This window comes from Lepidochelys kempii, chromosome 10 (assembly GCF_965140285.1).
Source record: "Lepidochelys kempii isolate rLepKem1 chromosome 10, rLepKem1.hap1, whole genome shotgun sequence".
NCBI classification, from domain to species: Eukaryota; Metazoa; Chordata; order Testudines; family Cheloniidae; genus Lepidochelys; species Lepidochelys kempii.
Window position 1 is genome coordinate 15,099,539 of NC_136389.1, and position 13,044 is coordinate 15,112,582.

The window sequence follows — 13,044 nt, forward strand, 5'->3', positions numbered from 1 at the left end:
GATGTCAAAGCTGGGCTGATGCTATTAAAATTAGACTAGATTAAAATTAGTGTGATTCTGCTTGAGTTTGCACAAAACTCTTAGTACCATTGGGACTGGAAGGAAAAGCATACAGAATTTCCCCCCATCCAGGACAACAGGAAAATGTCTGACAAAGACCTTGCACTGTGACTTGCCCTTGAACAGAACAAGTGACACTTCCTGTTGTCGGGTGATGAAGAGATCTATTTCTGGCATTCCCCAAGGCTGAAAATGGACTTTGCCATGTCAGATCCGAAGAACTAATTATGATCTCTGCTGAATGTTGTGCTGAAATGGTGTGCAAGATATTTTTGAACCCCCTCGGGAGATGAGATGCTTTGAGTGTAATTGCGTGAATGTAGACAGTCTATAGGTTCATTTCCTCTTGGCAAAGGGGGAATAATCTGGCACCTCCCGGCTTGTTCAAATGGAACAGCAGTGTCATCCATGACTACCTGCACAGTATCACCTCTGATGTGAGGGAGAAAAACCTGACAGACCAGGTGGATAGCTCAAAGTTCTTCAGCACTGATGTGCAGAGACAGATCTTTATTTGACCAGAGTCCCTGAGTCTGGAGGTCCCCTACATGAACTCCCCATCTGAGACACAAAACATCTATGACCAGGGGCATGGAGGGAAGAGTTGTGGAAAAAAGAAACCCGCCTTCCAAACCCTGGTGGGGTCTAACCCACTAATCCAGGGACAAGAAGACATTTGCAGGAACATGAATTAGTACATACAGCTAACAAAAAGGAATGACAGACCAGCTCTGAATAACTCTTAAGTGACTCAGCATGCCAGACTTTACTTATGTACAAGCTGCCATGTGACCTAGAAGTCTCAGAAAATTCCTTACTGCTGTACAAGGATACACCTTGAAGCCCCTGCAAAGGTTCAATATTCCTTGAAGCCAGGCCTGAAGTAAATATGCTCTTGCAGTCATAGAATCAAGAACTGCTACTATGAATTCGATTCTCTGCAGAGGCAGAACAACTGATGTGCCCTTGCTGACCAACAGGCCCAACGAACAAAGGCAACCACCACAGACTGTAGAGGACTGGAGCTTTTTGATGGCTACCTCCACTTGCTCCCTTGACTGACCTCAAACCAACCAAACATGGGCACACCTGGACACCTAGTTTCTTGAGATGTGCTGCAATGACTGCCATGCACTTTGTGGAGACTTGAGGGGCTGAAGACAGGCCAAAGGCAAGGTCTGTAAACTGATAACTATCTGCTACAATAAACCTTAAAAAGCTCCTGTGACTCTGGTGAATGGCCACATGGAAGTAGGCATCCTTTAAGTAGAGGGCAGCAAACTAGTCACTGGGATCTAGGGATGAGATAATAGATGCTTGGGTAACCACACAAAACTTCTTTAAAAATGTATTTGTTGAGTTTTTGCAGGTCTAAGGCCTCTCTTGGCCTTTGGAATGAGAAAATAATGGGAATAGAACCTTTTCTTCTGGGGCCCCGAATTGTAACAGAGGTTGAACTTCTTGAATTAGAAGTCTTGCGAAAAAAGTTCCTGACAAGGGATGCGGCGGGGAGGAAAGAGAATGGAAAACAGAGGAAAAGTGCAGGGTTTATCCCAGTTCCAATGTGCTTAGTACCCACTGATGAGTGGAACAACATGCTGCCAAAGAGAGGGGAAAATCAGAGTGAGTGGTATGCTGGCCTCATCTAAGGAATCAGACTGCTTAAATGCTATAAGATTGTTTAAAGATAGCAGATGTTGTTAGCGGTGGCGGAGGAGGTTGTGGTCCTCTTTGAGTCTTTTGGCACCTCCTAGGTTTGGTCCAGCTGACTTGAAGGATAGAACAGGTACTTTTACTGGACCTGGAGACAGAACTGCTTTCTCTTAGGGCTTGGATGCAAATGCCCAAAAACTTCAGAATTGCCCTAGAATCTTCAAGACAATGCAGAGCTTTGTCTTCTCTGAAAAATAAATCTATGCCTTCGAAAGGCAAATCCTCAATTGTCTGTTGGACTTTGGTTGGAATGCCAGCTGTTTGCAGCCAATAAGCATGATGCATAGTGACCACTATTGCCATTATTCAAGCTGCTAAATCTGCCTCATCTAAGGCAGCCTATAAGGATGTTCTTGCCACCATGTGGCCCTCAGTCACAAGTGCTCTGTATTCCTCTTTGGCATGATCTGGCAACTTGTCCACAAATTTCAACACTTAATCCCAATAAAAGTGGTTATAGTGAGCAATTCTAAACTGCAATCCTGATGATGAATAAACTTTTCTCCCAAACAAATCTAATTTCTTTGTGTCTTTGGGGCTAGATTTGTCTTGCCTTTTCATTCACAGCTGTTACTACCAAAGATCTTGGGGTTGGGCGTGAATAAAAATACTAATGACCCGGAGAAGAAACTTCGTAACTCTTCCCTGTCCTTTTGGCAGGGGGTGTCAAAGGAGAGGAAATTTGCTAAAGGATTTTGGTAGGACCTAAGATGACCTCAATTACAGGTAAAGCCAAGCTAGCAGGGCCTGCAAAACGTCTTCTAACTTATATGCATAGTCTTGGACTGGTTCCAGCTCTGTACACAGGAGATGGCTATTCTTTTCATTAAGTTCCTGGTACATCTTATTGTCAGAAACCATAGAGGAAAATTCAGAGACACTGGCCTCCTCCAGGGATTAGGAGGAAGTGGTGCTGGAGACCACAAATTTACAATGCTAGATGATGAATGTGGTACTGGGGAGCATCTAGTCAGAGCTGGCTTAGCTCTAACTTGTGGCTGATTCTGTCAGAGACCTAGCCCTCAGAAATGAAGGGGGCCTTTTTTCTGGCTAGAAGATGCAAAAGTGTTTGACTTAGGGTTACCAGATGTCCCGATTTTATAGGGACAGTCCTATTTTGGGGTCTTTTTCTTACATAGGCTCCTATTACCCCCCACACCCTGTCCCATTTTTTCACATTTGCTGTCTGGTCACCCTAGTTTGACTTTTTCTGCTGCTTGGGTGGTACTGGAGATGGAGAATGGTGACTTCTCTCCGGTTTCCTCCAATGCGAGGATGCCACCAACTCTGGTGGTGCATTCCAAGACGGAGTAGACTCAGAACTCCTGCATATCAAGCACACTGACCTATGAGGTGTCCATTATAGTGCAAGTGTGATATGCCTGTAAAACACTATTTAAAGGTAAATACTGTACATACCTTAAAGTTTGGCTGTGCAAAACAGCGAGCTACTGCAATCATTGATGCAGTCAATGGACCAGACACGCCAATGGTTGTAAGGAATTCAGAAATGTTTGGTGTAAGACGGAATGGGACAGGACGATTGGCATCCAAATCACCAGTAGCATCATTAATATCAAATCGGAAGTATGCCACGTTGAGCTTGCCAGTATCCTAGATTTTAAAATGAGACACAGGCATGAATCTTTATAAAAGGAAAGGAAAATCAACGTATAAAAATCACTAATAGACTTTTTTTTTTTTTTTTTTTTTACTGGCAATACTCAGAGCAGAGTGGTAAGTTTAATCCATGTGCATCAGTGAAATTATTTCCATTTCCCTAGCATAAAGTGTTGCAACAAAGATGGAAGTTAAACATGGAAGAATAAAAAAAACCACTGAATTTCCTTTGTTCAAATACCGCCTTGCTCTCTTGATCAAGCAATACTTGAACAATGGGTATCTAGAATTTCAAACATACTATTCTCTTACAAATCATGTGTAGACAGAAGAAAAGTAAGAACCATATTAAATATATGGGATCAGAATATCAGCCATAAAGAACAGGTTCTTTTGTGGTTGTGGTAGGTGAGCGAGTAGGGGAAGAAAGATAAGTCTTCATTCTGTTTGCATCTCAGCAAAGGACTGCATTGTTCACGCTGGGTATGCACCTGAAAGCCATGTCTGAGTGGCGGGGATTCATTAATCTTTTAATTGTTGTATAGAGTATAGCTCTCCAAGCATTAAAATTACATTAAGATATACCATCTTTGCTCTACTAAGTTGGCAAGTCTCATGTTAGATGCTTATGTTAAAGCAGAAAACACTGGCAATGGAAGCTGCAGTTCGACATGATACCAGTGCCAAAGGGGAGGGAGGGGAGAGAGAATGGAATTAGAAAATGAATATTTCCCATAAGAATATGAAGCTCTAAAACCACTTGATATTTGACACAGGAAAATAGTCAAGATAGTGCTTGTGAAGAATGGGGAAAAGGGAATCTGAGACTGTACACACATCTACATGAGCATTTGAGAGTTTTTATGTTGTTTTTGAGACCCTTTTTGATGAACAGGAGTTGTCCTTCCAAAAGCTGAGAATTTAGAGGGTAATGTGTGTGTCCACTGATGGCATTTTTTATTATTGCATATATTTTGTATAATCATGTAGTGAAGAGAGAGGCCTACTGAAATGCTCTGTTGATTACACACGGGGTGCATAAACGCATGCAAAAAAAAATCAAATCAGTGTACAGTGTATAGTAAACATATAGTCATTTCAAAAGTTAAATTACAAAATTTCAGTTTATCAAAGAAGAAAATGTGCATCTTCAGTGAATGCAATATACCTGGGCAATCTGTAACATCTCAGGGTTGAGTCTATTTAAATGAAAGACAAATTCTGCAAAGCCAATTAATGCCAACTGAATTGTGAACATCTTTCGAAACGTCCAGTAATCTGTGGCATTTGGGAATGTATGTAAAGCCCATTCCTTAAGCATACTGCGTGGCACCATGTTACTCTGCACTTCTTTAAGTATATCCCGAAGAACCTAAAAGCAAAGCAAATTTAGTTAAGACAAGTGATTTTTAAACCACTACTATCTACTGATCGGTCAATATAAAAATGTACTAATGAAATATCAGAGCTAACTTTACTAACCTACCCCTCTTCTTCCCTCAACTGTTCCATTTTAAGGTGGAATCATGATTCTAAAACAGATGCATTCATTCCAGTATTTTTTCTAACTCTTCTATAAACATATGAGAAATTTTGAAAGTGTATATCCTGAATGGTTTCAAGGTCATTTCAGATTATGACAAGAGATGTTTCTTTGCCTTGAGAATGTCAGATGAATTATTACCATAAGGACATCAGAAAGCTGCTTATAGATCTAACAGAAGCCGGAAGACCAAACAGTTATTATACCTTCTATTCAACATCTCAAGAAAAATCAGGAGTGATCCGAAGGACATTCAATACACCCTGCTGCTGCACTTGCATAACAGACTGATAGAGAAGTACTTAACTCTTCATCTTCAAAAGCAAATTTTCTTGCTGTACCTTCATTAATATAACCAGCATCAATTCACTCCTACCAAATATCCCATACCCCACAATCAGGAAAGACAAAGTGTTTCTTTCCACTCTGTGAAAGAGGCAAAGAAGACAAATTGGGATGGACAGTTTCACTCCAAGCTGAAGAAGCACTTCGCAGTGAACTCAAATCCTCCCTTCAGGACTTGATATTTATATTATTTTGTAGTTGTATTAGTTATTTCCAGAGGCTCTGGACCCCGGTGGGGACCCACCATACTAGGCACTGTACAGATGTGATCAAACAGTCCCTGACCCAAAAACTTTACTCTTGGAGCGTTATCCTAAATTCACTGAAATCAATGGAAAGACTCCCACATTGACTTCAATGGGTTTTAAATTAGGCCCTTGACTTAAGACGCAGGTTAACCGGTTGCTGAGACTAACAAATCACCAAGGAAGAAGGATGGACAGGATAACAGTGGTATGAGCATATTTGTCATAAACTAGCTCTGAACAGATCAATCGCAATAGTCTCAGCTCATTAGCCATTATGATATGAAGAGGACAGATTTTTGCAGAATGGTGTTCCACACATAAAGGGCTACAAGGAAAAAGGTATGAAATTGCATCTGGGACATTACAGGCACAGACCTACAAAAACTGTTTTATCTTTTTGGTTAGGGGTTTGTAGGAGGAAATGAAGGGCATTTTCACAAGTAAGTGGAACTGGGAGAAAAAACACAGAACACAAGATCTTTGGAGCAAAGATGTATGTTTGGACAGTGCTTAGCACAATCTGGGTGCCCTCTCAATAGTAAAACTAAAGAAAGGCTTTCAACTATTTCTGTAATTTCACACTGTGCAGCAGAGTTCTCCCCTGGATGTAAACATCTGCAAACTACTACCATATTTAATTACTGTAGCATATACTAGCCTAATTAATTAGAAAAAGAAATAAAGCTAGAATCTGTTCCATTACATTCAAAAGAGAATCATCATCATACTGGCTTCAATTAAATGACTGTTCACGATGAAGTTTGATAACCTGAAGGAATCAGCCTCAAAACAGAAACAGATGTTACGTAACACATCATTTTGTTTTGTAACACAGAAAGGCTGAAAGACTTTCTTGCAACAACACATTCAGCAGATAAACATATTGTGTATTTCCACAACTAATCTGAAACTGGACTGGCATGGTGAAAGACATATATATTTATATAAAAAAGGAAAACCTTTAATAACCTTATTTTATCAGCACTGGATGGCTCCTGGGAGTTACAAGAGGATATGGAGCCCTGTACTCAGCAGGGCACAAATATGAATTAGGTTCAAGTTAGTGGTGACTGACTATACTTTGTATCTGACTTTGGTGAAATAAATCCATGGGCTCAGTTCAGCTTTTAGTGAAGAGACGTCCACTTTCCAAAACCTGGCCTCATGAATGACATGTTTGCAGCCTCATGCAAAAAGATAAACCTGACTCAGATACCATAGCAAACCAGCATGGGGAAGCTTACACCACATCTACCAATACTGTATCTGTTTTTGTGGCGCCAGGAGTTCTGCTTCTGATGCTCTCAACTGACACCTTTCAGAAGTACTAGACATTGGACTAGAAAATAATATAAACACCATGTTTTTCTCTACACTAGTTAGAATTACACTTATGTAGTTAATAAAGTAGATTAGGTAGTGAGGCTTTTTTGAGGGCGTAAGTTTCCTGAGATTCTTCAGAATACTGATGAGATAATGGGACTAATGAGATATCAGGTAAAAAACACCACCACCACCACCACACATACAATGTATGTAGCAAACACGAGAAAGGAAAGCAAAGTATAATGTCACAAAGCCCCTAAGAAGTGAGTTTGAATAATAGTAAACAAAGATTCAATACCTGATGGCTGGCTTGTGTCCCTCGTGCTTGGACTGTTGCCAATCTGTCATAGTAACGAGAAATAGGGTTGTCATGCTCAATGCCTTTCTTGGCACAGCGTTGCTTATAGATCTCCACGAGGGAGAGAGAAGAGGGATTGTCTTCAACCAAGCGCATCTGTGGAGAGACTGCTACAACACGGGGGACTAGAAATAAATTTTGGAACAGGAAAAAAAAAAGACAGGAAGAAACTTGTTAATACATAATCAAAACACTAAGAAATGGGAGAATCAGCATGCAGATATCAGCCCTTAAACATTGCTGTGATAATCAACTGATGTATGTCAAGTGGAGATTTTTATTCCTCATAGCACATTCAACTACTTGGTTAAACAAAAAAAAAAAAAGCTTAATAAAAGAGAGGCATTTTCTTTTTCACTCCATGTCATACCATGCAAAGGAATTTCTGAGTGGGAAAAACATTTCTGTATCACACTGAAAGGGATGGTTGAATTTCCTTCAGCTAAACTATGTTAGTAAAAATCTAGTGATTCACAGTTCATCCTGGGTCTCTTATTTGTAGGAAAGAGGAGAATTTTTGTTTCAGATACTAATCTACCTACTGCGAACACACGTTTTCAGTATCTGATTAAATCATTCTGGTCTCACTCCAATACATATATAAAAAAAAACTCTAAAGAACAACAAAAAAAATTAATAGAACATTGAGGTGAACCCACAACTGGAGAGAAAGAACATTGCAAAAATCTGTGAAGAACAGACCTTCACATGATAAGATTGTGTCTCTCTTCAACTAAGTATAAATAGTTAACATTTTCAAAAGCACCTAAGTGATTTAGGAGCCTAGAGACGTAGATACTTTTGAAATTTTGCCTACAGTCCAGTTGGATGATTTGCAGAACTGAGCCTAACTAGTTTTTTCTAAACACACGCAACACTATGTCTGCTATTTGCATTCTGCACTTCTTTTAAGAAAGAATCAGACTAGAGCTCTTTTGTAGCTAGTTTTACATGGATGATATTAATTTAGTTTGTTTGGCAATCTTGATCTTTTGGTCACCAGGTAGATTGTTTCATTGCAAGCAATGAAAGTGTTGAAATAATTGATCTCAGCTTACTTGTAACAACGAGTTTTCCCCCCTCACCCCCAAATCCTTATTTCAACAGTTCAATGTGGTTTCTTCAGTAACTTGAAAAAAAACACCCAATATAATTTGTGTTACATGCAGAATTGTCATTAATGAGCTGGGTCTTCTGTTTTGCTTCCATTTAACCCTCGGAGGAGAAACTTAGCCTTCTTCACTTGTAGGCGCTGACAAAAATGTGTAATAACACAACAAGAGGATGTACTGATTTTGATTTTTTATTTATTTTTTTAAAAAAGAGATTGTAGTTTAAAATTAGGTTCTTTGCATATCCACCATAGCATTTATGTTATTATATATGCTACATTTAAGAGTCAGCTTCTGTATCCATTAAGTAATCTTTCAAGGGGGTTTATCCTGTCTTTTTATTTGTCATTAGTACTGAGCATGACATACAGTTGTCTTCCCACATATATGAACTAAATAACCCCCTAAGAAGTTAAGACACTGCACAAGTTATTTTGCCTGTTCTGTGATAGGTTATATCAATGGTTTGGAGAATGCATATTTCCTACATATGTCTATACAATGATCGAGCTATCTATCTATCTATCTATAGACACACACACACATATTATGCCGTTTTGATAAGAATTCCTTTGGCTGGGAATTTTCAGGGGGATTCTTCTCTGTGTGGACATTAAGGGTCACATTTTTGAAGCTAGGTCTTTTTTGCACTTGTAATTATTAGCAGTTGTAATTTATGTCAGTCAGTCATCTAAGTTCATGATTGCATCTGTATCAAGTACATAACAGCAACTGTGGGTGCAAAGAGAGACTGACACAAAAATCTGGCTCAAAAAACTCGAGGACCCACGCTAAAACAGCAAGTCTGCCCCACTGTCCTTGACTACAAATTTCCCTTACCCTCAATTGTGAGACAGTTGGTTTCTGCCCTCCACCTCTGATTGCATTACAGTGGTGTTGTATACAGAACTTCTAAGTGCTTCACAATCTTCCAAGATGATGGGTATTTATATTACTATATAATGTATTAGTTGGCTGGCAGCTGGAACTTGCCAACAATTTAATTGAACAAAGACATTATATTTGTATTAGTGTTCAAGTCACAGGCAGACCAAGTGTACTGTGAAGAATCAAATACTCTCAGTAAGGAGTGTTTCACAACTTCACCATGACGACCGTATTATTTATTAGCAAGACACAAAATAATCAAAATGCACGTACACAGGGGAAGAATTGACAGTACCTTCCATCTTAACTGTCAGTTCCTGTCTTTTACATACTTAACTTTCAACCTTACTATATGCAGTGTTGTTGTAGTTGTCCAATAAAAGATATTACCACACCCACTTTGTCTCTGAACTTTAATATTGCATGCATAAAGATACTGCATGAATGAAGATTTTTGCAATTAATATAAAAAATTACAGTGTGAGGGAGAGGTCTAACTGAGGAAACAGAGGCAAGACAGCTACTGTTTTGTTCACTGTTGTTCCCAAACATTGCCAGGCTGTAGTGTGAGCATGGAGACAGCCTCCAAGTTAGCTCTTTCAAGACCAAAATTATGCATAAATATATGCACACAAAGAGGTCTATATTAAAGATATCTGAATTACTGAACTCACATTAGTTTAGTAATTGTTTAGCAGTAAATGTTATGCAGTGCCGATGAAGCCTTTTATTTTAAGCCTAAGAATTAATGAGTAATGGCCTCATAGGTAGAATATGGAAATGATGCCAAATTCAAAGTTTTACATGAGCGGTTGTCTTCCAGATGCTTAACACCTTCCCATTGCTTTTGGATTATCTAGAAGTGGGTGGGGGTAGTCTGGTATTCACACATCACTAATTTAAAATAAAACTGTCCGGTAAATGTCATCAGGTGGATCTGCATATTGCCGCAGCAATGGATCCTTTGGGACATAGTGCAGAGGTATGGCCAATCATTCACAGATGACTTTGCTCCACACAGTATTTGTAACCTCTTCTAAAAATGTCCCGAAATACCGCACATTCCCCTTTCCCCTCGGACAGTGGAGTCACAGTGCCTGGGAAGCCTCTGTGATCACCAGGATAGAGGCAGGATTTACATCAATTTAATTTGATGTCACACATATTTCAAATTTTAGTTTAAATAATTAGATCTTCTTACATCACTTTAAGGAACATGATTTTCTTAGACACAAAGGATTATCTAAAACCTGCTCTTACTGTACCTGTGAAAAATAAATGCCGCTTAGTGGTTTCTTTTCTTTTCTCTAAGCAGGGGTTCAAAAGGCGAAGGAGCTGTAATACTCGCTCTTCTCTGCGAGACTCTGTCAGGCAAGCATCATTCATTACTAGATATGGGTAAATCTTTCCATTATGGCCGCGGATATAGAGTCTTCTGGCTGCAGTGTTGTGCTTCTGTACTATCTCCACTCTGGGCATAAATCTATCAAGAAAAGGAACAGATAAAAGCACCTGAGCTTTCAAAGCCTAAAGCTTTATTTCTGTCCTCTGAGATCAAAGCAAGACTTTTTAAAAAAAATAAAATAAAATAGAAATGTCGTATTTAGAGGTACAAAGAAACACCTTGTTAGCTCCTGAGCTTCTGCAAAACCAACGCTCAACTGTGACTTCTTTAAAATGAGATTATATTATTGTATTATAAGCTACACTTCTACTAAGAGCTCAGCAAAGATTTGTATTCTGTTTAAAGAAAAAAAAGAACATGGTTATGAAGAAAGTTTTCGTCTTTGTCTTTTCTACATTTAAGAATGAAGCTTTTAATTCAAGCTATTCTCTTGACCAGATTCTGATAACCACAACACTGATGAAAAACCAGAATACCTCTACTGACTCTAGTAGTTAGCAGAAATACTCTGGATTTACACTAATGTAAAGGAGATTACAATGAGCTTAAAAATATTCTCCTCCTCCCTAATTTCCCAGTAAGACCCTGTAAAACTACCATATGAATCTAAAATTAGAACTGTATTATGTTAAGACATAAGAATGTAACATGCCATTAGATATTCCATTAAGTCATTTCAATACAGAGACACAAATAAAGTGCATTTCTGTAACTGGGATTGATACTGCATCACAAGAAGTGGGGGAAGGGGATTTGTTTTTTTAAACCTTTACTTTTTCAGTTACATCTACCTTTTACCCAGTGGTAGTTTACCTTGCAATTTTGATGTAATAATGTGTTGGCTTTGGCATAAGGAACTCTCCAGGAATCTCCACTTCTGCAGTTTGAGCTGAGAAATTACTTAGAAAACGACACTTCTCCTCTATGAGGAAAAACTTTGGAAGCTGCTTAGTTTTCGCCTCTAGGATTTTGATCCACTTCTTCAGTTTAGAAATAAGATTGTGAAGTTTCATGGAGCCTGGTACGCTGAAGTCAAAGTCTAAAAGAAATTTTTTTAAAAAATGTATCATTCTGAATGCCGTATGGTATATTTAACTATCAGATATTTGAAGTTGGCATTTTAAAAGTTGTTCTTTCATCTTTGTGCCCTCAAGCAAAACATTTTTAGGTGCACCATGTACAGCACACCATTATGCATTAAAATAGATCTACAGTGGTAATATGGAGAAAAATGCTAAAAATGGTTATTACATACACTGGAAAAGTAACTACTACAATTAGCATTTTGAACACAAAAAACATTACCAAGAAAGTCAGTGTATAAAACATGTGAGTGGTTACTAAAAGCAAATGATGAATACCAAACACAAAAAGAAAAAAGCTAATATGTTCAGATTAATTTTGAGGACACAGAATGGGAGATGAAACTACTCGTGAAAGGGATCAGACCATCTTTGTTACATATGAGTAGAGTACATAGCACTACTGGGCTAGGAATCTAAGTGCTACAGCAGTACAAACAAAAATAATTCCATGGTGCATACAGGTTTGCTACATTTAGTTGCACAGGTTCTGTTGGGTATTTCATCTCTGTATGAAGTTTCATTTTGGAATCTGATAATTACAACCAATTTGTAATAAACTGTACACTAGATGACTTAATCCACCAGGCTCTCTGTTGCTTCCTTCTCCTGCACAAAGCTCTAGACAAATCCATTTGTTTTCCCAGCTCTTTTGCCTATATAGATTCTCCTAATACCTTACTGCTTCATGGTCATGGGGACATTAGAAATAACACTGTGAAACCTCTGAATACTGTAACTATACATGATTAACCATCTTTATTTGGTTTTATGTAGTTCACCAATTCAGATATCATGGAATGCGTGTGGTATGGAGTAGGCTGGATTAGATCAAATCATACAGCAGAGGAAGAATGGCTGAAGCTTATTTTCCAATCTACTAATGTGAGCTTCCTTTTGACTTAAAATGAAATTAAGTGGTATTAGATAGTACAAAAGAGATCTTAGCTCTATTTTATTCTGTATCTGGGTATAGATACCTTTTTTAAAAAATGAGATGAAAGAGCACCAACTGGGGAGTAATCTCGAAAGTCAGAAGTAATTCCAAAACAAAGTAGTAAAATTGCTGTCTGCTATTCAAAACAATTATTTTTATTTCTTACGGCTCAGAACAGAAAAATACATTTCTTTTTACTCTTTTCAGTGTTCAATATTTGTATGAAACAACTAGGAGAATGGATAAGACATCCTGAATAGAAATGCCAACAACATGCAAACAAACAGCTCTGTTCATCCTTCACAACTCCAGCGTCTCCAAGCTAGCCTACTGTTTGTCCAAGATCAGACCAAGCATGAATAGCTGGTTGAAGCTGAATCCAAACAGCAGAGAGATTGTTCCAGTTT

General features: G+C 38.5%; 1 protein-coding gene across 19 annotated transcripts in view; it reads right to left on the bottom strand.

The window, feature by feature from the left end:
- TRRAP (transformation/transcription domain associated protein) overlaps positions 1-13,044 on the bottom strand; it is a 154,701-nt gene that overhangs the window by 8,706 nt on the left and 132,951 nt on the right. For all 19 annotated transcript variants that reach the window (XM_073362108.2, XM_078854548.1, XM_073362109.2 and 16 more), the window contains 5 exons: positions 11,432-11,657; positions 10,479-10,696; positions 7,154-7,338; positions 4,562-4,765; positions 3,193-3,387 (listed from right to left, as the gene is read on the bottom strand). In XM_073362108.2, the coding sequence (XP_073218209.1) occupies positions 3,193-3,387; positions 4,562-4,765; positions 7,154-7,338; positions 10,479-10,696; positions 11,432-11,657 (1,028 nt within the window). The remainder of the gene's footprint in view (positions 1-3,192; positions 3,388-4,561; positions 4,766-7,153; positions 7,339-10,478; positions 10,697-11,431; positions 11,658-13,044) is intronic.